At 34.9% G+C, this 27251-nt stretch overlaps 1 protein-coding gene across 1 annotated transcript in view; it reads left to right on the forward strand.

Moving 5' to 3' along the window:
- The window catches only part of CNTN5 (contactin 5), an 807282-nt gene that overhangs the window by 336216 nt on the left and 443815 nt on the right, over nucleotides 1–27251 (forward strand). The window contains exon 5 of the mRNA XM_063671374.1: nucleotides 13993–14088. Within this exon, the coding sequence (XP_063527444.1) occupies nucleotides 13993–14088 (96 nt within the window). The remainder of the gene's footprint in view (nucleotides 1–13992; nucleotides 14089–27251) is intronic.

Below are 27251 nucleotides of genomic sequence, written 5' to 3' on the forward strand. Positions count from 1 at the left end.
GTCTTTCTGATTCTAGAGGTCAAGCTTTTATACATTGCAGATGTGTAAATAACTTGACCTCCCATCACAATGACACAAACTGGCAATACAGAAAAGTCATTGACTTTCTAATAGTAGAAGATTAGTAAGCTTTTCTACTCCTGCTAATTTTAGTGAACCAGAGCATGAATCTACTCCTCTATTTTTGTACAGCCCACAAGCTAAGGAGTTTTGTTTTGTTTTTTTTTAACATTTTTAAATGTTTGAAAAATCCGAAAGAATAATACTTCATCACATGTTAAAATCATATAACAGTACCTACATTATACCCTCAATTTTGCCTTTTGCCCTGCAAAGCTTCAAGTATTTACTATCTGACCCTTTATAGAAAATGTCTGCCTAACCTTGAACTAGCCTATTTGGGATGCCCTTCATTAATGTGAGTAATGCATATGCCATAGTTGATTTACAGAAAAAAATGTATCACTAGCAAATAGGCATATTAGCCCTACACAATTTCTGGAACGATTTTCTTACACTTCAGTGCAAAAGAGCTAGAGCAACGACAAAACAGAAGCAAAAATCAAAAGACTACTAGTACATTGGGCTGATGCTTAATGTAAAAATGAGATTCATTCTCTCAAGAATTTATTTATATAATTAATGAAAAATTTCACACAAAAGTAACCTGTTAAAAATAAATGATTTTAAATACCCTTTTAAATGTGCAGACAATAAACTGAATCCTTCCTTAAACTTGAATGTTATCCAAAGATTATTTTACATATTAGTTGAGCCTAAATGAAGATCACAAATTAAAACTTTCTGAAATAATTAAAAGGTAGGAAAGAAAGAATTGGGCCAAGGACAGGAAGCAGATTTGCTTTAAGGTAAGGCATGAAGCTTTTAGCCAAGATGTAAGAAAAGTTGAAAATTGATCACTAGTCAGCTGAGTTATGAAATAAAACAGCTTCCAACAATTTTTTTTAATTAAATGTGGTATAAATTATTCAGATAGAACTGTTGAGGTTATAGCTTATAAAAGAAAAACTGCAAATCTATGTTACTTGATTAAACTATACAACAGCAAATGAGCTAAGGGAATCAAGAAAGCAAGCAATTTACATCTTCAGGTACTTGATCAGGAGGCCAGGACTATTGTGAGTCTCTGCAATACACAAACAAAGGAAAACAAATTTGGCAGAGCAAAACACTCAAGCACACATATGCGAACAGCATAAGAATTCCTGTAAAGGGCGGTTTTGATTTTTACTTTGGTTATGGTATAACCATAACCAAAACCATAACCATAGTATAATCATGGTTATACCATAACCAAAGTGAAAATTCGAAACAGTCCTTTACAGGAATTCTTATGCAGTTTGGGACTGGATTGGATTTGCAAAGGGAAAAAAACCTATTTCTTTATTAAAATGCAGTTCTCAGGTTGAAAAGCATAATGTTATACTCAGAGTCAAACTGTCTTAAAAATCTATTCACCAGTTAATTATGTTTTTCTCATTAGATATGTGGAAAAGAAATAACTGTCGTCTAGAGGGGCTGTTCCAAGTAGAGGCTAGTGGAGGCAAAAATTGCCTGAGAAGTTGAAAGAAACATACATAGCAGAGGGAAATTTCTAGTAGATAATAACTGCTATCACCCTTGGTCAAAGGAACACCGCTAGCTTTAAAACTATGATAGTTTCCAAGAAACTCTAAATATTATTTTTTTGGAGAGAATATTTTCAAACTATTCATCTGACAAAGGATTAATATCCAGAATATCCAAGGAACTGAAATAACTCAATAGCAGAAAAACAAATAATCTGATTTACAAATGGGCAAATGAGCTGAATAGATACCTATCAAAAGAAGACATACAAACAGGCACCAGATAAAAGTATTCAACATCATAATCATCAGGGAAATTCAAATCACACCACAATGAGACATCACGTCATCCCAGTTAGAATGGCTATTATAAAAAAAGCAAATATAACAGATGCTGGTGAGGATGTAGAGAAAGGGGAACTCTTTTTAATGATATTTTTGTTTTCTTTTATTGTATGCAAATACTGTGTATAGTTCTATCATCATATATAGATAATTTTGTATCTTACATATGTTTTTTATTATACATTAAGTTATTGAATACATGTACAGAATGTGCAGGTTTGTAACATAGGTATACACTTGCTATGGTGGTTTGCTGCACCCATCAACCTGTCATCTACATTAGGTATTTCTCCTAATGCTATCGCTCCCCTAGCACCCAACCCCCCTCCCCCTGCCCCGACAGGCCAGTGTGTGATGTTCCCCTCCCTGTGTCCATGTGTTCTCATTGTTCAACTTCCACTTATGAGTGAGAACCTGTGGTGTTTGGTTTTCTGTTCCTGTGTTAGTTTGCTGAGAGTGATGGTTTCCAGCTTCATCCATGTCCCTGCAAAGGGCATGAACTCGTCCTTTATTATGGCTGCATAGTATTTCATGGGGTATATGTGCCACATTTTCTATATCTAGTCTATCATTGATGGGCATTTGGGCTAGTTCCAAGTGTTTGCTATTGTGAATAGTGCTGCAATAAACATACATGTACATGTGTCTTTATAGTAGAATGATTTATAATCCGTTTGGTATATACCCAGTAATGGGATTGCTGGGTCAAATGGTATTTCTGGTTCTAGATCCCTCAGGAATGGCCACACTGTCTTCCACAATGATTGAACTAATTTACACTCCCACCAACAGTGTAAAAGCATTCCAATTTCTCCACATCCTCTCTAGCACCTGTTGTTTCCTTACTTTTTAGTGATTGCCATTCTAAATGGCATGAGATGGTATCTCTTTGTGGTTTTGATTTGCATTTCTCTAACGACCAGCAATGATGAGATTTTCTTCATGTGTTTGTTGGCTGCATAAATGTCTTCTTTTGTGAAGTGTCTGTGCATATCCTTCACCCACTTTTTGATGGGTTTGTCTGTTTTTTTCTCGTAAATTAGTTTAAGTTCTTTGTAGATTCTTGATGTTAGCCCTTTGTCAGACAGGTAGATTGCAAAAATCTCCCTTTCTGTAGTTGTCTGTTCAGTCTGATGATAGTTTCTTTTGCTGTGCAGACACTCTTTAGTTTAATTAGATCTCATTTTTCAATTTTGGCTTTTGTTGCCATAGCTTTTGGCGTTTTAGTCATGAAGTCTTTGCCCATGCCTATCTCCTAAATGGTATTGCCTAGGTTTTCTTCAAGAGTTTTTGTGGTTTTAGGTCTTATGTTTAAGTCTTTAATCCAACTTGAGTTAATTTTTGTATAAGTTGTAAAGAAGGGGTCCAGTTTCAGTTTTCTGCATATGGCTAGCCAGTTTTGCCAACAGCATTTATTAAATAAGAGATTCTTTCCCCATTGCTTGTTTTTGTCAGATTTGTCAAAGACCAGATGGTTGTAGATGTGTGGCATTATATGTGAGGCCTCTGTTTTGTTCCACTGGTCTATATATCTGTTGTGGTAACAGTACCATGCTGTTTTGGTTACTGTAGCCTTGTAGTATAGTGTAAAGTAAGGTAGCATGATGCCTCCAGCTTTGTTCTTTTTTCTTAGGATTGTCTTTGCTGTATGGGCTCTTTTTTGGTTCCATATGAGATTTAAAGTAGTTTTTTCTAAATCTGTGAAGAAAGTTAATGGTATCTTGATGGGGATATCATTGAATCTATACATTACTTTGGGCACTATGGCCATTTTCAGGATATTGATTCTTCCTATCCATGAGCATGGACGCTTTTTCCGTTTGTTTGTGTCCTCTGTTATTTCCTTGAGCAGTAGTTTGTAGTTTTCCTTGAAAAGGTCCTTCACATCCCTTGTGAGATATGTTCCTAGGTATTTTATTCTCTATGTAGCAATCGTGAATGGAAGTTCACTCATCATTTGGCTCTCTGTTTGTCTGTTATTGGTGTATGGGAATGCTTGTGATTTTTGCACATTGATTTTGTATCCTGAGAGTTTGCTGAAGTTGCTTATTAAGGAGATTTTGGGCTGAGACGATGGGGTTTGCTATATATACAGTCATGTCTCCTGCAAACAGAGACAATTTGACTTCCTCTCTGCCTATCGAATGCTCTTTATTTCTTTCTCATGCCAGATTGCCCTCTCTAGAACTTCCAATATCATGTTGAATAGGAGTGGTGAGAGAGGGCATCCTTGTCTTGTGCTGGTTTTCAAAGGGAATGCTTCCACCTTTTGCCCATTCAGTATGATACTGGCTGTGGGTTTTTCATAAATAGCTCTTAGTATTTTCAGATAAGTTCCATCAATACCTAGCTTATTGAGAGTTTTTAGCATGAAGGGGTGGGGCGTTGAATTTTGTTGAAGGTCTTTTTTGCGTCTATTGAGGTAATCATGTGGTTTTTGTCACTAGTTCTGTTTATGTGATGGATTATGTTTATTGATTTGCATATGTTGAACCAGCCTTGAATCCCAGGGATGAAGCCGATCTGATAAGCTGGTGGTGGTTAAGCTTTTTGATATGCCGCTGAATTTGGTTTGCCAGTATTTTATTGAGGATTTCTGCATTGACGTTCATCAGGAATATTGGGCTGAAATTTCTTTTTTTGTTGTGTCTCTGCCAGGTTTTGGTATCAGGATGATGCTGCCCTCATAAAATGAGTTAGAGAGGAGTCCCTCTTTTCTATTTTTTGGAATAGTTTCAGAAAGAATGGTACCAGCTCCTCTTTGTACCACTGGTAGAATTCAGCTGTGAATCCATCTGATCCTGGGCTTTTTTGTGGTTGATAGGCTATTAATTACCGCCTCAATTTCAGAATTTGTTACTGGTCTATTCAGAGGTTTGACTTCTTTCTTCTTTAGTCTTGGAAGGGTATATATGTCCAGATTTTCTAGTTTATTTGCATAGAGGTGTTTATAGTATTCTCTGATGGTAGTTTGTATTTCTGTGGGATCAGTGGTGATATCCACTTTGCCATTTTTTATTGTGTCTATTTGATTCTTCTCTCTTTTCTTCTTTATTAACCTGGATAGTGGTCTATTTTGCTAATCTTATCAAAAAAAGAGCTCCTGGAATCATTGATGTTTTTGAAGGGTTTTTCGTGTCTGTATCTCCTTCAGTTTTGTTCTGATGTTAGTTATTTCTTGTCTTCTGCTAGCTTTTGAATTTGTTTGCTCTTGCTTCTCTAGTTCTTTTAATTGTGATGTTAGGGTGTCAACTTTAGATCTTTCCAGCTTTCTCCTGTGGGCACTTGATTTTTAACATTAGGCAGAGTAACCTTGAATTCATACAACGTAGAAGAGTAGGCATTTAGGTATAGTGCTACTTATGCTACAGCTCTTCAAACTGCAGAGCTCCGTCAGGAAGTTGGGATGGGTATTTTTACATTATGATCTTTTCTATATTCTTCAAATAAGGAACAAAATTATGTTGTCCAGTTGCCTATTATTTTCCAAAAAGTGTATCCTGGAATCTTAGAATAATCCCCTTTATTGTTTTGTCTTGTAATACAAAGATTGAAGCTGTATACATATATTATTAAAAATTTTTTACTTTATTTAAAAATGTATCTTTTATTATATGTCAAACACTGTATAAAAGGCTTTAAAATGTAATTAATTATGATGTGAATATAAAGTCTTCTAATGTATAATTTAATAGATATATATGACACATTTTCTCAACTGTAATAGAAGAATATTCATTTCAGCAACTTTTTTCTGTTAGGTTTCTGAGATAAATCATTCTAAAATTACAGAAAGTTGTAACGTTGTAAATAAGTGGGATGAATTTGTATGCTGATAACATTGTTTTGCTCTTAGAGTATCAAATCAATTATCAAAATATAACGTATTTTACTTGCTATTCATTGTAATAATAGGTATTAGGAAAATTATTTCATAAATGTGAACATACACATTGAACTAGGTTTGAAATTATAGGTAATATATAATTACACATTGAAAATAGGTTCTGAACTTACAGTCATAGGCTGTGAGTTAAAATCATGAAGTTTTTATCATCTAGAGATGTAGTCCCAGTGTGAAAAACTATCTTGCTTCAGGCTAAATCTGGCTATACAAGTGTTTTTGTTTTTTTACACTTGCAGTATAAGAGCAGAATAGGCAGATAGTCCAATTTAACAAAGGCTGAAGTTGTGCCAGGGGAATCAAATGAAGGCAGAAAGGGGTAAGGAGTCATAGTCGTAGGCAAGAATGTAATTATATAAGGAAATATTATGAAACAACTGAAGAGGGTAGTTAAGCGTGAAAGCTTGAGAGACAATTTAATACACCTGCAAGTTATAAGAATCGCTATACTAAACGATTTGCTGGTTTTACTATGACATCCTTTTCTCATCACAATGGATTTGTAGTACTCAAACTATCTGTATATAATGTATTTATCCTTTCACATTTTTCTTTTTAATGCTTAGTTTTAAAATTTTCTAAGACTTTTAATCAATTAAGAGTGATCTGAATTTGGAAAAAAAATGAACTTAGAAGTAAACAAATTAGGATTATTTATCTAATTGTTTATGTAGATGGTAGAAATTTTATCAAATGTTAAAACCTCTGCCAGAGTTCATAGACTATATTCACATTAAACACACTGATATACAACTTTTTCATTGTAGATTATTTATCATTTATATTATTCAATGTTGAAGTAGCTTTTTGTAACACATGAAATACAAAAGAAAAGACCTAAGATCAAAAACATTTTTATCACACTCTGTGGACAGTTTATCATTTCACAAAAGCAATTGCAATTTATTGTTTCACTTATGATGTAATTAAAAGTGTCTTGTTCAAGGGAAGCATATGCTGGTTTGCTTTGGTTTCTTTTTTATAATCCCTTTGGAGGACTGATTAATATCTGATAATATGTAAAGTGAAAATGGCAAGTCATAGCAAGAGATTACTCATCTGACCTGTTATATATAACCAGAGAAAAAACTAGGCTAATGAAAGTTTCATTACAATTTGTCATTATCTTTATAGATTTTCCTTCCTCTTTCTCCAGCTGAATCTTAATTCACTTCTTATCTTCATATAATGGATGTTAGTATATTTTTTGAGATACCTATAATTAGCTCAATTGATATTTTGGAGAGACAATTTTTATTAAAAGTTAACATTTCCTAAAGGTGATATGATGTCCCATTCATAGGTGACTGATAACAAATATTTAAAAGAATTGCAGCATTATCAAATCAAAACCGCAATGAGATACCATCTCACACCAGTTAGAATGGTGATCATTAAAAAATCAGGAAACAACAGGTGCTAGAGAGGATGTGGAGAAATAGGAACACTTTTACATTGTTGGTGGGACTGTAAACTACTTCAGCCATTGTGGAAGTCAGTGTGACGATTCCTCAGGGATCTAGAACCAGAAATACCTTTTAACCCAGCCATCCCATTACTGGGTATATACCCAAAGGACTATAAATCATGCTGCTATAAAGACACATGCACACGTATGTTTATTGAGGCACTATTCACAATAGCAAAGACTTGGAACCAACCCAAATGTCCAACAATGATAGACTGGATTAAGAAAATGTGGCACATATACACCATGCAATACTATGCAGCCATAAAAAATGATGAGTTCATGTCCTTTGTAGGGACATGGATGAAGCTGGAAGCCATCATTCTCAGCAAACTATCACAAGGACAAAAAAACCAAACACCACATGTTCTCACTCATAGGTGGGAATTGAACAATGAGAACACATGGACACAGGAAGGGGAACATCACACACCAGGGCCTGTTGTGGGGTTTGGGGAGGGGGCAGGGATAGCATTAGGAGATATACCTAATGTTAAATGAGTTACTGTGTGAAGCACACCAACATGGCACATGTATACATATGTAACAAACCTGCACATTGTGCACATGTACCCTAAAACTTAAAGTATAATAATAATAAAAAAAGAATTGTAGCATGTATATACACCACATATATACATGTGGTATAATAGGAAAGTATTTAATCAAATAATTTTATTGATTAAAAACATTCTAAACCAAGAGTATCATAATAGCTCTAGATTTTTTAATGCTAATTTCAAAGCTGAATTAGTCACTTTGAAAACTCAAATCTTTTCTGCCATGAGTTCTTATTCTTGTTACCTAATTTTAGTGAATGTCAGTGTCCTAATCATAAATGGAGATAATAAGCCCTCCCATATCTGTCTACAAATTGATCACAGACCCACAAGTTTACAGTTGCCAATAAAACACCAAAAACCTTCATTTTTCTATGGCTTTTCTGTCAAGGTACCATTCAACACTCACATTTTTATTTTAGGAACTATTATTAAGAATCTTATTTGCTCTAGAGTGTGTTATGGTAGCCATCATGTGCAGACAAATGGCTATATATTAGAAAATGCTAATTTAATTTTTTTCTCAAAACATATGTAAGAACTGCTTTTTCTATTCTTCCTCGGAAACTGATTTTTAATAAGTTGTCCTTATTGAAGATTATTTTAAAATTCATAAAATTAGTGTGGTTTAACTTCCAAACATTGAATTGCTTTTGTCCTGGTATAGTTTTTAAAACTTTAGAATCAATCACATTGATTTTGATTTGCCAACTCTATTAAATATATGACTGCAGTGAATTTTTTACTTGCTTTTCACATGGATTTAGTAATCTTTAAGAAACAGGAATTAGTATCTACTTCCAGGAAGCCTGGCAGAGAGTAGGTATGTTAGTAGCTAGTGTAACTATTTTCATTCATTTCCTTTTCTCTGTTTTCTCTTTTCTAAACATTTAGAAGGTCAAAAATAGTTTGTGAATGAAGTTTGACTAATTTTTATTACAGGGTATTTGCATGGAATGCAAAAAAATTTACAATGACCTGAATAATCCTGATAATAATAACAGGAACAATGAATACAGCCAATGGAAGACTTCAATATGCAATCACTTTGCAAGTGAGGCAGCAAATACCAAGTCAGTATTACAAAACTTGTCCGTTGTTTTTACAGAAATCATAGAAATTAAAGCTGAAGGCCTCTCATATTGAAAAGTCAGCTCAGTTCCTTAATCTTTCATATAATATATATGACACTCAAATGTAATTAATGAAACTTAATAAAATTTGTCTCTGACACTTAGTCTAATATAATTTGCCTTTTCAATGGTCTTTTTGTGAAAAATCAAAATCTCAATTTTATAAAAAATTTTAAAATTTGTGATAAATCGTATCGGTGTTCACAGCACTTTTAGAGAATTAATTGAGAATCCTTGGAGCACTGATAGTCTAAAACTCATTAGGGCCACCTACAGGGTAAATGTATAGCCACGAATACCTCAATATTGGCACTCCATTCCTCTTCCTTTTTCCAAACACAACTCCTATAAGCTTGACTTTGCCACTTATTCAGAACAGACTTAAGACTGGGAAACAAGTCCAGGAGACAAATCAACCACAGCGTTTTACTTCTAATTGTATAGCTTTTATTCTCCTGTCTTGAGCCTTTTCCTCACTCTTCCCCAATAACTAAACCAACCTATTATTTTTAACATACATAAGATACAAGATCAGTGTCCAGAATCTCCTATGTACTAACTCTTTTGATAGTTTCAGGTACTCTATTTCCCTCCAACACTTTAAAATAATGCTTTTTAGGGAATACTTTTTGAAATATTTTTCAGGTGTTTGTGTGTGGGTACATATAGTTCACATTCTACCTACTCAAGGTGTCTCAGGAGGTTAAAAAAAAAAGAACTTTCTGAACAGTTTGCCAAGTTTCTCTGCCAACTCTATTACCAAGTGTTATCTTTATGAAGTCTATGAAGTCTTTCAGGAGAAATCCCCTTAGGACTGGGGATATCTCTACCTTGTTTTGGCTCCTCTTAAGTTTAGAGTCAAATTTGTAGCCAACTTCCAATAATTTACAAAAATATGTAGTGTATATTCCTAAATACTTGTTTTGCCCTGCAGGCTTCTTACCATGCTTATTTTTTCTTCACCTGTAATTCTTCAACTATTGTTTTGTTTACTTATTATTATTGAGGCAGATACATATTTTAAGCTGCCTCAAATACTTTGTGGAACAATACAGGGATGAAAAGAGTAAATGAAGAATGTCAAGAAGGAAGGAAGACAAGGCAAAAAGGAAGAGAAGGAGGAAGGAAGGGAGGGAAAGGGAAGAAAAAAGGAAGGAAACAAAGGAAAAATCTAAAGTCTGTGTGTATGTGTGTTCATGTATTAATAGCTCCCATTTAGAGAAACAGTGTGAAGTGCTACATGGTAAATGTTCATGGTACGTATTTGGTCACTCATGAGTGTGGCTGTGACAAGCTGAGCTTTGAGGACTTGGGCTTATATACCTATTTGGTGACCCAGACTCCTGTGAGCTATGAACAGTTGGCCCAAGTAGGTATGATTAATTCATTTATATATCTATATCCTTTACAGTTTTTCTGCATAACCAGTACCTAACACAGTGTTTAATGTATACTATGCATTGAATAAATATTTGTTAAATAAATTCATAAAATGGTTCATCTTACATCTGATCAATATGGCTCAAATCTCATATCCCAAGTCTACACTCCATCATCTAAAGCTCTTAATAACATCTATTATTGTATGTTTTTCGTTTTTTTTTTTTTTTTTTTTGTGCATAGTTCTTCTAGGATGAATAGGTGCAGTAATTCTGCAAGCTACAGTTCTAGTTACAGCTCTTCTTTTAAAACCTGCATGAGCTTCTTAACTCAGAAAAAGAAAGGTCAGAGCAAAGACAGTCTAGGGCCCTGTGACTTTTGATCATAAAATTTCTCATCTTGTTTCTTGAGTATTTGTAAATGTGCTTTATAGTAAGTCCAGAAAGATATTTACTTCAGTTTGTAATTTGAACCTGAATTTTAGAGTCTTCATATTGCGATTTTTATTTTTACTCCCTTTTTTTCCTGTAAAGGTAAAAAATAGAACATACGGACATGTATTTTTGACCTTGTGTAATCACAATAAAACAATTCAAGCCCATATCTATAAAAGCGCTTGGTCTTTTTTCCATTTATCTTCTTGGTACATGTATCATCTATTAAAATAACATGATAAACACTGAAGCTGCACATACATCCACCAAAATATTTCAAAGTTCTCTGATTAAATACCTCCAAAGAAATTAACTCCTTTCTCTTCTTAGAGATGAACAAACAGTTAAATTTTCACTCAGACTATTCAGTCTAACCACCATTCCCGTCAACCAAGAATTTTTTCACATAAACCATTCTGCCTTAGATCGACCATAATCTTGCTTGGCACAGGGACCACTTTTACATTATAGATAATAATGTTTCACTTTTCTTTATGGTAGGAAAGAGTTAAGTGAGAAATGTACATACCCCATGAAAGTACAGACTTCTTTTTAGTATTTCCCTATATGTCTTTAAGAAATAAAAAAAAAATCTACTCACAATTTTAAAAAATCTATTTATCTTTGGGCTTCTGGTGCTATAGTTCCCAGGAAATAATGACAGAGAGACAATTCTATGAGGAAATGTTGAATTGTGCTTGTATTAAAAGCTGGTATAAAATAAAGCAATTATAGTGAAGTATTATCTTTTGGATCACTGGGATCTCAAAACACAATTTAGGTCACAATTATGCTATAATTTTTTTTTCTTTGTGTGTTTAATTTCTAGGGCATGCCTGTTCTTCAATTCCTTAAAAATAGGTATTAATTTAGGACTGTTTTCTATTAAAACAATCTTGTAAACACAATAGGTTGATTTGAAATGTCATAAAAATGAGCATAATATAAACTTGTAGTAAATGGATAGAAATAGATATTTATGTTTTAGAAACCATTTTAAAAATTCAGTTAAAATAAATTGATATCCAAATGGCCTTCCAGAATTTGTAGATTCAATGAAGATGAAAAGAGGAAAGTGAAACCACCTAATCCCTAGAGATACTAAAGTCAAGCATCATGGCTTTCCCCTATAATCCCAGTACTTCGGGAAGCAGAGGCCAGAGGATTGCTTGAGACCAGTCTTGGCAACATAGCGAGACTCTGTCTCTATGAAGAGTTTGAAAATTTAGCTGAGTATATTGGCATGTATCTTTAGTCCCAGCTACTTGGGAGGCTGAGACTGGATGATTTCTTGACCCCAGGAGTTACAGACTGCAGTGAGTTATGATCACATCATGCACTCCAGCCTGGGCGACAGAGGGAGGAGGCTATCAAAATATATATTAAAGCCCTGGCACAACCACTGCCTAACTATCTTGTGTTGTATTTCTTAGGAGTAAAGTAAAAGGAAGTCAAATTAGAAATCTTGCCATGCTTTGATTTCATATTAAGATCATTTTTTGGAAAAAAATCCTCTAAGAATCAGTCCTTTTGAGTTTAAAGCCACGATTTGCATGTATTTGTTTGTTTGTTACAGACAATCGTGTATGTTGTATTATCTCATATGAAGTTCAAAAAGAGACAAGCATAATATTTGGTAGTAGAAATCAGAGCAGTAACCTTGTAGGTACATATATTTGAAAATGACTGCCTTGATTTTTACTGCTATAGAAGTTAGTGTGTATATTTTTAAAATAACAATCCCCCAGAAAAGTGGAACTAGAATTGCTCTTTTACTTTTGTCCTGCTACTTTATGAAAAGCTTAACTGTTTATAAAGAAACATCAAATTTTGTGTAAAATCCCAAACACATTCTGCAATAATGAATACTTCTCTGTTTATTTATTTGGTGTCATGTCTTCACTGCTTATTAGACCCCCATGATTTTGGATGTGTTTAAGAAGATTTGGTTATACATTCAGCAAAACAATAAGTAAATTCTTATCCATCTCAAAAATATAATGTATAGAATTTTTCTTAGGTTGTTATAGACTAGTAATTTATCTCCTTCATATCCACTAGTATATTTTCTCGAGTGTTCAGTTTATTTGTCAAATTAATATTAAATTTGAAGCTCTACCTTGTATTGCTACAAAGCATATTATTTTAGCATGAAATAATTAAAATGTATTTTAAAAATCTCTTTTACAATTTGTGCCTAATGGAAGAAATGGCAGAACATTTCTAAGAAGCATTTCTTACCATGGAAACATGATTTACAGACCCAGAATTCTGGGACAGTTTATTTCTAAAAATATTGAACTCCTACCATTTGCAATAAAGTAGTCTAAAAGTTGTCTTATTGATCAACCTAGCCCAAGAAAAAGGAAAGGGGCGTAAGTACTGAGATATAAATAGTTTAATAAGCAGTAATAGAATTACAAATAAAATTACACATCATTCCCTTTTGGACCATTTTCTTTTTAGGAAAGTCTTTTCAAACTGTGTAAATGCAACATAGTTTAAGGGAAGGCCATTGATCTCCAATACTATAATCCCTTATACATAGAAGTGAATATTTCGTTAACTAATATTCCCAGACTAATCAAAATGGATGAGAGTAGTTAATTCACAGAGCCCATTCTAAGCTTTCATAAAATGAAAGTCACATAACTTTTTTATTCACATTTATAAAAAAGAATACTTTTTTTTATTGTATTTTGTTAGAGCATACAAGCCTCTCTAATTTGGCATGCTCATGCTTGGTTTTACACATCATTCTTAGCAGGACATATAATGAAGCAGCAGGTGGGACACCAAGTCCTCTAACCAGTTCTGTTTCTCTTCTCAGTATGAGAGAATGGGCGTTATTGGTAGTAGAAATATCAATATGTAGGAAATATTATAAAAAATAACTATTTGTGTTAAAAATGCTATACTACCTAGTTTCTATACTGGCAACTTGAATGGACTATAAATAAAAATAAAGAATGTGGTTTTTCTATGGATGGTATAGATTTATTTCCATTGTGGTATTTAAAATTAGATGATGTAGATATATGTTAAAGCCTTCTTGTCACTGATTAACAAACAAAAGACACCTTGTGAAGATAATGATAGAAAGTAAGTACAAGTTACAATCATAGCAATTCTTTACATTCTTTTTTGCCTTGGATCTAAATGTTTTATTATGTTGACAGATCTGGGAAATTTTAGTGGCCGGACAAGAAGTGCAGTCTCTGTGAGGGAAGGCCAGGGTGTCGTTCTGATGTGCTCTCCTCCACCACATTCACCAGGTACAGTAGGATCTCATTCTTTGCTGCTGCTGCTCTCTTTTGCTATGTGTTCATTCTTTTAGACAGTATATTGATGGGAGAACATTTCAGGTGAAATGTGCGTGGTTTTCTTGACATGTATCAGAGTGCCAGATGAGTAATTCAAGATCACGTACTCTAAATATCATTAGACAGGATACTGAACTCCAATAAGATTGTTTTATTGCCATTCTAACTGTTAACTGTCACTGTTATGCCTCTGCTTCCGTCAGTGAAGAATATATTGCCTAGAGCACAAGGGAAGCGATAAACTGAGAGAATGAAAACTTTTCAAAACAGTTTGGAGTATCAGAGTTTAGTTAACTGAATACCAATATATGCATTTTGTTTCAAAAGATAAACTGGATACTTAGTTGTTTATGTTGCTCTTTGCCACACTGGAATTAGAACTTCTAAGAAATGCTTTTTTTGAGTTTCAAACAAAACTGCAATTTAGTTAGTACTTTTTGGCTCTTTGAGGTCGTGTTTGTAAAAGTCATGGTGAGTACTTTATGTGGCTTGAGGAAGCAGAAAACTAAACTCTACTCAGATTAATTATATGTCCTTTTGCAAGCTCGCAGCTAATTATATCTATTTTGTTTGAGTTTTATAATTTGAGATGAGTACTCCTTTGGAACTTAGTATAGCTTTACTATAAGTTAAGAGTGACCAGCATCAGTTAAAGAGAAAAAGAGAAAGAGAAAGAGCACAAGGAAGAACCAAGGAATGAAGGCCTTAATTAACAACTGGTAACAGAATTCAAGGTCTTGGTATGTCAGTAATTTTTTCTTTTTTAATTAGAGTGATGGCCATATTTGTTTCTAGGTTATATTATCAGTGTAGTAATGGAGCCCAGTTTGGCTCTACTGTACATATTTTTTTTAATAACAAAATAGCCTACATTGATTTTCTTAAGGCTTCTTTATCTGATCCCCCTTCTATATTTTTAATCAAGAGTATGCTGCATATCAACAGGGACATATTTTTGAAAACACTTTTATTTGAAACTCAGATAATAATTACAATTAGGAATAACTGTTGAGTTGTACCCCTCCAATTCCTGTGCATCAATCCAGTTACTCTAATCTTTCTGTGAAAGGTTTGGGAAGTTTACAGTAAACATATCTAGTCTCGCCTGCATCTAAATCCAGATTTAGGTTCTTTCAAGACAACATCTGTTTTAATTTTTTTAATGGATAAGACAAAAATTTATATTACATTTAGGGAAATTGTATAGCATTAATATAGGTCCTGTCTCATATTGGTTATTAAACAGATTTCATCCGAAGGGGTTATTAGTTGAATAATTGTTAGAGATTGCAGAAAAGGGGAAAAGAAGGGAAGGAGAAAGAGAATATAACAGGCTTTATAGAGGATGAATGAATCCATCACTAAACTGACAGGAGTTAACAATATAAAGTGACCCCTGTGGGAAAATAAGCAAGATTTTCTGAGATATGATCTTTATTTTAAGGCTGTTGGAACGTGTATTTTTAAACAAAGTGAAATGGAAAATGATAGTATAGAAGTCAAAACAGCAGGATTACACATAAATTATCCAATTAACAGAGAAAACTGTATACAGATTACTGGTGGGAGAATATAATACAATGAATTGCATATATGGTAAGATAAGCATAAGATAAGAATAGGCACTAATAACTGATTAAATAAATAATAATGTGATCTCTGATTGAGATCAATATGTGTAAATTAAATGACTGTTCAATAATCGTGTTTTACATCTGAACTCATCTGCTTGACCAAGGCCAACTTGATATGTTATTACCAACAGCTGCAGTCTCTCAACTGCCACATTTACAAGCTTCCTATTTTCTGAACAGCATCCACTATCTTCTACCCACCCCTTTAGTACCCTGATTCCAGGAGTCCTTTAATATCATGGAAATCTACAAATCATTGATCCTACCCTATTTTCATTCTACTCCACCTCCCTGGATTCTTACTTTTCTCCTTCAGTTATTATTATATTCTTTTATACAGCTTCAATTTTGTCATCTGTCTTTTGCTTTCTCACAGTGACATTCCAGTTTGCAAAACCCTACTCACGATACAGATCCCACTCTTAGCCTACTTCACGTATGAATCTATTCAGGTTAATATTACTGTTAAACAATCCCAAAAAGCAAAGCATACACACAAAACAAATGAACAAAAAACCAGTTATGCAGACTGCTGTCAATTTAAAATAAAGATGAACTTCACATGCATCTTAATGTTAACTAGAATTTTTTTAAAAACCTATTATTTTTACTGTACTTTAGTCAAAGGTTTTATGTGTCTTCCCCAGTCTCACTCTCAGGTGATAAACATGCATCCTATCACGTTGTGAAAGAGAAAGCAGTTAGAAAATAACCTCCACAAGCCCTCATCACCAAATCACACACCAATTAGCATTTGTAGCCATACACTCTGACTTCCCATTTTTTAGTATATATTATCGTATACAGTACAGTATATAGTACACTGTAGCATAGTGTAGTATAGTATAGTATAAGTCAGATACAAAAGAATTTCCTTTTCAAAGGTTTGGCCTATTCAGAGTCCTTGTTCTTCATTCCCTACTTCCAAGGCCCACTAACTTCCTTATCCTTTGTTCCTCCCTATTTTAATTTCAGTAAACAACTTTCCCAAGGGTCCTTATTTACAGAGCTCACATTTGCTACCCACTCTGTAAATTACCCCTCCCATTGCAACAGCTGTTCCCGCTGAAACCGCCCTTCCTGCCAGTGTAACCACATTCCTGCACCTTTCAAGTTAGCCAGTCAGGTTCAGCTTAGATTGTGCAGTCCAGCTCCAGCCAGTGGAGGCAGGACACAGTAGCAGGGATAAGCTGCATTAAGGATAAAAACCCCTTCCCTCCTTTGTTTGGTGTGCTCTCATGACCAGACTTGGGAGCAGCATTCTTCTGCAGAAGCAAATTTTGCCTTGCTGAGAAATCCTTTCTTTACATGCTCTTTTTCTTGCAACTCCAAGCTTTACTTCCAACAGTATACTATAGCATATGCATTTGTTGCAGTTCTAAGACTAATCTCTCAACTGGTGTGTGCTGTAGTTCATCTTTTTTTGCCTACTTTAAGAAATTGTTTCAGCAGTACCCCTTCCTCTGCATTTTTATCAGAGGTTGATTTCTCTTCTGGAGCAGTCCATCAACACGGAAACCTGCTATTCTTTCCTCCATATAAAAATAAAACAAAGTAAAACTCCATTGGCCAATGCCCTCTTCATTCAGCTACTACATGATTTGTGGTTTCCCTTTACAGTAAAACTTCAAAAACTTTGTCTTTATATACTCTGTGCAGTTCTATTCCTCTCAATCAGTCTGTGTGTTTCTCTTTCTTCCCCCTCTTTTTGTCTCTACTCTCTTTTTTTAACAGATTTATTGACATGCAATTTTTATCCCATAAAATTCACGCATTTTAAGTGTACAGTTCAATAAGTTTTGGTACATTTATATAACTGTGCCTTCATCACCACAACTCAAAAGATACTTTCATCATTTCAAAAAGTCATTCAATCCCTCTCCTACTCATGTCCCTAGGTAATTTTTGCTATGCTTTCTGTCTTTATAGTTTTGGCTTTTCTAGAAAATTTATTTTATTTTATTTAAGACATATTTTTGCCATGTTACTCAGGCTTGTCTTGAACTCCTAGGCTTAAGCGATCCGCTCACCTGTAATCCCAAAGTGCTGGGATTATAGGCATGAGCCACTGGGTCCAGCCAGAAATTTCTTTTTAATGCAGTCATACAATCTGCAATCTGTGTATGTGCACATCTGTGGGTGTTTGGTTTCTTTTACTTGGCAGAATCTGAGATTCATCTGTCTCATGGCATGTATCAATAGTTTGCTGCTTTATATTGCTGAATAGTATTTCATTTTAAGGACACATTCCATTTTGTTTATCCATTTGGATTATTTTCAGTTCTCATGTCGGTCACTTCTTTCTCCGTAAAACACTATTTTCACTTAGCTTAAAAGATTCCTCACTCTTGATATTCCTCCACTCTTTCTTCTTAATCTCCTTTGCTGATTTGTCTCATCTCCTCAAACTCTTAATTTTATAGTCCCCCAAGGGTCAGTACTATAACTTCTTATTTTCTTAATAAACTCACACTTTGTTAGTTTTCACCTGGTAATAAAGCTTTAAATATCTAAATATCTAAAATCTCCCTAACATACATCTCTAAACCAGACTCTGGCTTATATGTATATCCAACTGCCTATCAGTATTTTCATTTAGTTGGCTAATAGGCACTTCAATCGTAACCATGTCTAAATCTGAACTCCTGGTTATTTCTTCCCCAAACCTTCTCTAGCTACAGTCTTTTCCACCTCTATTAATAGAAATTTCATTCTGTACATCAGGCCTCAGAGCCATTCTTCACTTCCCACTTTCTCTACACCCCACGTACAAACCATTGGTAATTTTACTGATGTCAGCCCACTTTCTGGTCCATAGACAACTTCTTGCTGTGTAGTCACATGGTGGAAGGGGCCAGAGAGCTCTATTGGGCCTCACTTATAAGTGCACTAATCTCATTCATGAGGGCTTCACTCTCATGACTTGATCGCTTACCAAAACTCTCGCCAACTAATACCAGCACACTGGCAGTTAGGATTTCAACATACTACTTTTGAGGGGATATAAACATTCAGACCGTAGAAGGTGGTATTTGGAGATGGGGCTTTTTTTTTAGTTTTATATGAGGCCTTGAGGGTTGGGCCTTTGTGATAAGATTAATGACTTTATTAGAAGAGACACCAGAGAGTTCTCTTTCTCTACTGAATGTGAGAAAACAAAGAAGGTGTGTATCTGCAAACCAGAAAGAAAGCCCTCATCAGAAACCAACCATGCTGTCACCTAATCCCAGACTTCCAGCCTCCATAACTGTGGGAAAATAAATTTCTGTTGTTTAAGTCACCCAGTCTGTGGTATGTTGTTATGGCAACTTGAGCAGACTAACGCACCATCTCATTCAGCTTAATATCAAATCCAAAATCCTTACCATAGTTTGGAGAACCCTCGCCATTTGCCTCCACTTGATCTCTCTGAACTCAGCTACTGCTTTCCCTCCTACTCTCTTTCTTGTAGTTATCATCATTTCCTTGATGTCTCAAACAATCAGACAAGCTCCTGCCTTAAGGCCTTTGCAGTCACTATTCCCTAGGCCTGGATCATGTATATCCCAGGTATATGAATGGCTCACTCCCTCACATCCATGTCTTTCTTTAAATAGTACCTTAGTAAAACCTTTTACGATCTTCCTCTTTTGATTTCCACTCCACAATTCGTTTCTCCATCTGTGCTTTATTTTTCTCCATAATACTCACAGCATTCCATATACTGCCTTTATTTTTCTCCATAATGCTCATAGCCTTCCATATACTGCACACATTTACTTAGTTGTTCATAGTTTGTCTCCTTCGGTTACAATGCAAATTCTACTAAGACATAAATTTTGTAGGTTTTGTTCACTGTTATTACCCCATTGCCTAGGACAGAGTATGAGCTCAAAAATATTTATTGAATGAATCGATGTATAATATTCAGAAATATATGAAATGAGCCCAGGCTTTAATAAATATCAGAAACTTTGATGGAAAAGTCATAAATAAGAATAGGAAAAAACCAGATCAGCTATGTATCACGAAAACCTTTCTTAAAATTTACCTTTTTCTCATAATTATGTTGTGAAATGGTGCATTAGTTTTAGTGCCTTGCTTATTTGCTTAAAATAAGAACTTTGAAACTATCTTGGGAAAATATAGTCAAAAAAGCTTGCTGAAGAAACAGAATATATTAGTCCATTTTCATATTGCTATGAAGAAATACCTGATACCGGGTAATTTATAAAGCAAAAGAGGTTTAACGGACTCACAGTTTCACCTGGCTGGAGGGCTTCACAATTATGGCAGAAAGTGAAGGAGGAGCAAAGGTGCATCTTACGTGGCAGCAGTCAAGAGAGCATGTGCAAGGGAACTGCCCTTTCTAAAGCCACCAGATCTTGTGAGACTTATTCACCATCATGAGAACACGATGGGAAAAATTCACCGCCATGATTCAGTTACCTCTCACTGGATCCATCCTACAACACGTGGGGATTATGAAAGCTACAATTCAAGATGAGATTTGAGTGGAGACACACCAAACCAAATTACAGAGGAAGTGAGAAAAGAATAATCCAGGGTGAAGTTTCCGATCTGACATTTATTAGCAATGACTTCAACAACTGCCTTTGTTTGGGTGGAATGAGATTGATATTATGAAATTAGTAAATAACCTGATATGTGCTAGAAATCTGAGACCCAAGTTTCTGTTTCATCCAAATAGTCATGTAGATTATCATAGCATACTTGTTCAACTGATGCTTGATTGCATTTTGTTTCCCAATCTTGTTTTACTTCCTTTTTTCAAATCATAATTAGTTTGTTATTTTATCTATTGGAACAATACAATGTAAAGTGTCAGGAGTCAAATTTTATTATTTTTATCTTTCCAAGTAGGTTATATGTTCTTTCAGTATATGAAGCTTGCCACCTTCCACTTCATATTCCCAATATGTAGCACAGTGTCTGATCCTTACTAGGTGTTCATTAAACGCATGTGATATAACTGAGTGAAATGCTGATTCTAACAGTTGAGTTTTGCAAGGTTTTAGACAGTTCCTGTCAGCCTTCTGGTATTAGCTCATTGTATCCTATATTCATGACAGATATTTGGGTCACTTAATATCACATTCATGTATTGCTATTTCAAAGTGTAGCAGCTACCATGATTCAGTGGAAGCTGTATGAAATGATAAAACAGTTTATACATCAGAGAAGATTAAAAATTATTCAGAAACAGCCCACAGATCCATTTTCTTATTACCTCAAATAGATTTGCAATGCCCATTTTTCTTCAAATAAAAGCAAAAGCTTGGATTGACTTGATAGCTAAATTTCTCAGTTTTCTTCCCAAGAGATCAATATTAATCTCTGTCAGCAACATATGTACATGTAAATATCTTGTTTGGAAACTGAGGTGGTTATTCATCTATAAGACAATAAATATATATATTTGAAATGTTAAGCACACCTAGCCCAAATGAGTTTTGATTGCCAAAAAACATGTTTTTCAGTTTAGTAATTTTGAAATTGAGGGTTATATTGTAAAGAAAGGCTTTGTGAAAATGTAGAAATAGCCTCATAAAACCTATAAACCTATATAAAGTTATTTTACTATTTAGAAGCTATCATTTATAGATACTTTCTACATAAATAAGTCATTTATTACTATTTTACTTATTATGTACAGAAATATTCAAAAGCTTACGTTGAAGTGGTTTATTTACTTTGGGGTATATACCCAGTAACGGGATTGCTAGGCTGGATGGTAATCTAGTTTTAGTTCTTTGAGAAATGTCCAAACTGCTTTCCACAGAGACTGAGCTAATTTGCATTCCCATGAAAAATGTCGAAGTATTCCCTTTTCAATGTAACCTCACCAATATCTATCTATCTAATCTATTATCTATCTATCTATCTATCTATCTATCTATCTATCTATCTATCTGACGGAGTCTTGCTCTATTGCCAGGCTGGAGAGCAGTGGCATGATCTCAGCTCACTGCAACCTCCACCTCCTGGCTTCAAGCGATTCCCCTGCCTCAGCCTTCCAAGTAGCTGGTAGGTACTACAGGTGCACACCACCACACCCAGCTAATTTTTTGTGTTTTAGTAGAGACAGGGTTTCACCATGTTGGCCACGATGGTCTCAATCTCCTGACCTCATGGTCCGCTGTCTTCTGCGTCCCAAAATGCTGGGATTACAGACGTGAGCCGCCACACCCGGCATCTATTATTTTTATTTTACTTTTTATTAATAGCCATTCTGGCTGGTATAAGATGGTATCTCATTGCGGTTTTCATTTGCATCTCTCTGATAATTAGTGATGCTTAACATTTTTACATGGTTGCTGGCTGCTTGTATGTTTTCTTTTGAGAAGTGTCTGTTCATATCCTTTGCCTACTTTTTGGTTTTGTTGCATTTGCTTTTCAGAACTTAATCATAATTTTTTTTGCTTAGGCCAATGTCTAGAGAGTGTTTCTTAGGTTTTCTTCTAGGATTTTTATAGTTTGAGGTCTTATGTTTAAGTGTGTAATCCATCTTGAGTTAATTTTTGTATATGATCAGAGGTAGGGATCCAACTTAATTCTGCATATGGTTAGCCAGTTTTCCCAGAACCATTTAGTGAATAGGGTATCCTTTCCCTGTTGTTTATTTTTGTCATTTTTTTTGAAGATCAATTGGTTGTGGGTATGCAGCTTTAATTCAGGGGCCTCTATTCTGTTCCATTGGTCCATGTGTACCAGTACTATACTGTTTTGGTTACTGTAGCCTTGTAGTATAGTTTGAAGTGGTTATCATGCTTTTTCTGTGGTTTATTTGCCCTCTTTTTAGTTTCACTTATTTTTATTAATATGTTTTTAAATTGTAATTTTCCTTCTATTCATTTCAAAATTTAATATTTTATATGCTGTTTTCAAAATTATATGTAAAGTCTTAATATAGCTATTTAACATTATTTTTGAACAGTTTCAATGCAGTTGTTTTTGATGATTAATGAATCTGTTCATTCAAACAGAATTTGAAGAAGAAAGGGTGTGTAAATTTCTGGCTCTATGAAATACAGTACCTAAGAAATGGAGAATTTGGTTTAGCATAGGAAAAGATTAGTTGAGTTGTGAATACATGAAGTCTTATATGTCTATAGATAGCTCAGAAAACTGGATATAAATCTCTAGTTCTTGATATACCTGACTCCCATAAAGTGCAAAACTGTAGACAGGTATATCTCACTTAAATATGCTCTCCAAACAATCAATTTCTCTACCGTCACTCCTCCAGTTATAGGTGGAATTGTGGTGGTATGCATATCCATCAGGGGGAGTACTAGTGTTGCATGTACATTGGATCTCAGAGGGAAGGAAAATAAAATCATAATAATCAGTTAAGTAGGAAGCGCCAAGGCAACTGGATTAAGTGCACAAAGTGAGTATTTGCGGACTAAACTTATTTTATTTCTGCATACAAGCTTTAAGGCATCATAGAAAATAGTTGAATTTATAATGTAATGAGCTATATAGTGAAGCTTATGCCTGAGCATGCAGCAAACATACTGCATAATGCATTTGGTTGTCCTTTTAACACTCCTTCATTGTAAACACTCTAACATATAGTATATCCAGTTTGGAAAGAATAGTCAAATTGCAATGGACACTGAAGGACTAAAGATGCTGGCCCCTTTCTAGATGCCAAATCTAAGCAACCCCTCATTCCCCTTGGCCTTGAGACTCCTTAGAAGTATTGGTTAGAGTAGAGCAAAGAGGTCTTCAGTTTTTGTGTATAAGCTGTAACACTTCAGCTGGGGCATTTCCTATTAAAGAAAGAAAGAAACAAAAGAGATAATTTTTGTTTTGTGGGTTTTTTTTTTTCTTTTGGATTCTAAATACTTTTTCTTCAACCTAGTTTAAGACAGGCAGACAGGTTCGTCATTCTGAAAACCATTGTAAAGGTAGATAAGGTATAAGTAAACAAATCCAGAGAATACAAGAGGTAGTCCCAAGAACACTATGATGAAGGAATACCAGATATTCTCTGCTTCTAAGTAGCTATACTATACCATCATATTTCACCTGGGATTTGGACTCAGACATCCAGGGATTCTCATCCTGGCTCTGACACTTACCATTGGTCTGTCTGTTAAATTAAGCTTTACCTTGCCTGTAGAGAAGGAATAATAAAAGCTACCTCACAGCATTGTTGTCAGAATTAAGAGGTAGTTTATGTAAGATAATTAGCTCAATGGTTGGAGGACAGTGAGCATTAAATTAACTTTGTCTTGATAATCTGTCTTCAAAAACCCTCTTTAAAATGCAAATGCTTTTGAGAAAGGGGTTGCCTTAAATCATTATCTGCTAACATTAATTAACAGTTGGCAGAGATTAGTTGACATCAAGCTGACAAGGCAACTAGAAGATGAATGGCACTTGGAAATGGGAATCTCAGAGTTTAAGAAGGGGAAGGGATCAAGAAAAGGAAAAATGAATCCTGACAGTTAAGTGAAAGGGCATCAAGTATCATTGCTATCTTCAGGAGACCTCTTTATCCTAAAATAATAAATACCAGAAATTGTTCCCTTAAAGCTATATAAAATGGCAACCAAAATTTCACAGAGGTAAAAACAAAATATTTTTGATGATAGTTTTATTTAAAATGAGATTTTACATTATACAATGTAAATCTCATAACTTAAAATGATGTAATTACAACAAGTACAAGAAAAATGGACAAAACTTTTTTGGCATCTTTAATGATATAAAATAGTAAGATACCATGATACTCCTTGCTTCAAAATTAACTTTTATACCACAAACACAAAAAGTAATTGTTCCAAAAATATTTAAGGATTTCCACAAATTTCTAAAGATTTCTTAGTTGTTTTATTTCAGATCACTATATATTAAATTACATAAGATCTTTATTCTGTGACAGTTTGTTATCACACAGACTTTCATTTTTTAATAATTTCTCTTTATTGATTGAAGCTGTTTTCCAAACATGTCTTTATTAAATTAATGAAACCCACAACTTTTACAAGATTTACAGTTTTACTTTGAAATACGTTAATGTTGTATTCTTACGTTTTAGAAATAACTTATGCAAAAGATATTGGCAGGATGGAAATAAATAGATTCTCGGAAGTGTAATTGAGTGAGAGTAATTTTAAAAATAATCAATTAGTCATTATGTGATTATGACTTTTTTTCCTAAAAGGTTCTTGTAATTAGGGTTACTTGAGTTATATTATTTGGACACAGAGAGCTCTATTTTTAAGTTTTGCCTAGAATTAGCCATCTCTTTGGATAAATAGAAGCAAACAAAATCAGTATTTTACATTTTATATGTATCCTATTCTATCTTTATCCCTGTTTTATAAGTAAGTTATTGTTACCACCATGTTGCAAATGGTAATATTGAAGCTCAGAGAGCAAGTTGCCTAAAATCCCATGGCTAATAAATAAAAACACAGAGACCCAGGTCTGTGATTTCAAACCCTATATCCTTTTGACTCTACCATATGGTCCTTACACACTGAGTATATTGTATTGTATTAGTGCATTATCACACTGCTATGGAGAAATACCTGAGACTGGGTAATTTAGAAAGGAAAGACGTTTAATTGACTCACAGTTCTGCAGGGCTGGGGACCTCAGGAAACTTAAAATCATGGCAAAAGGGGAAGCAAATACATCCTTTTTCACATGGTGGCAGCAAGAAGAATTGCCAAGCAAAAGGGGGAAAAGCCCCTTACAAAACCTTCAAATCTCTTGAGAACTCGTTCACTGTCATGAGAACAGCATGAAGATAACCGCTGTCATGATTAAATTACCTCTCACCAGGTCCCTCCCACAACATGTGAGGATTATGGGAGCTTCAATTCAAAATGAGATTTGTATGGAGACACAGCCAAATCATATTATTCCACCCCTGGCCCCTCTTAAACCTCATGTCCTCACATTTCAAAACACAGTCATGTGCTTCTAACAGTCCCCAAATAGCTTAACTAATTCTGGCATTAACTCAAAAGTCCAAGTCAAGTCTTATCTGAGACAAGGCAAGTTCCTTCCTGGTATGAGCCTCTAGCATCAAAAGCAAGTTAGTTACTTCCTACATACTATGGGGGTACAGGCATTGGATAATTACACCCATTCCAAATGGGAGAAATTGGCCAAAATGAAGGAGTTAGAGGCCCCATGCAAGTCCTAAATCCAGTGGGACAGTCAAATCTTAAAGGTTCAAAATGATTTCCTTTGACTACATGTCCAGCATCCAGTTCACACTGATGGAAGAGGTGGGCTCCCATGGCCTTCGGCAGCTCCACCCCTGTAGCTTTGCAGGGTACAGCCCCCGCTCAGCTGCCTTCATGGGCTGGCATTGTTTTATTATTATTATTATTATTATTATTATTATTATTACACTTTAGGCTCTATGGTACATGTGGGCAACGTGCAGGTAAGTTACATATGTATACATGTGCCATACTGGTGCACTGCACCCACCAACTCATCATCTAGCATTAGGTATATCTCCCAATGCTATCCCTCCCCCTCCCCCCACCCCACAACAGTCCCTGAAGTGTGATGTTCCCCTTCCTGTGTCCATGTGTTCTCATTGTTCAATTCCCACCTATGAATGAGAATATGCGGTGTTTGGTTTTTTGTTCTTGCGATAGTTTACTGAGAATGATGATTTCCAATTTCATCCATGTCCCTACAAAGGACGTGAACTCATCATTTTTTATGGCTGCATAGTATTCCATGGTGTATATGTGCCACATTTTCTTAACCCAATCTATCATTGTTGGACATTTGGGTTGGTTCCAAGTCTTTGCTATTGTGAATAGTGCCACAATAAACATACGTGTGCATGTGTCTTTATAGCAGCATGATTTATACTCCTTTGGGTATATACCCAGTAATGGGATGGCTGGGTCAAATGGAATTTCTAGTTCTAGATCCCTGAGGAATCGCCACACTGACTTCCACAAGGGTTGAACTAGTTTACAGTCCCACCAACAGTGTAAAAGCATTCCTATTTCTCCACATCCTCTCCAGCACCTGTTGTTTCCTGAGTTTTTAATGATTGCCATTCTAACTGGTGTGAGATGGTATCTCATTGTGGTTTTGGTTTGCATTTCTCTGATGGCCAGTGATGGTGAGCATTTTTTCATGTGTTTTTTGGCTGCATAAATGTCTTCTTTTGAGAAGTGTCTGTTCATGTCCTTCGCCCACTTTTTGATGGGGTTGTTTGTTTTTTTCTTGTAAATTTGTTGGAGTTCATTGTAGATTCTGGATATTAGCCCTTTGTCAGATGAGTAGGTTGTGAAAATTTTCTCCCATTTTGTAGGTTGCCCGTTCACTCTGATGGTAGTTTCCTTTGCTGTGCAGAAGCTCTTTAGTTTAATTAGATCCCATTTGTCAATTTTGGCTTTTGTTGCCATTGCTTTTGGTGTTTTAGACATGAAGTCCTTGCCCATGCCTATGTCCTAAATGGTATTGCCTAGGTTTTCTTCTAGG

The sequence above is a fragment of the Pongo pygmaeus genome, chromosome 9, assembly GCF_028885625.2.
Source record: "Pongo pygmaeus isolate AG05252 chromosome 9, NHGRI_mPonPyg2-v2.0_pri, whole genome shotgun sequence".
Taxonomy (NCBI): domain Eukaryota; kingdom Metazoa; phylum Chordata; class Mammalia; order Primates; family Hominidae; genus Pongo; species Pongo pygmaeus.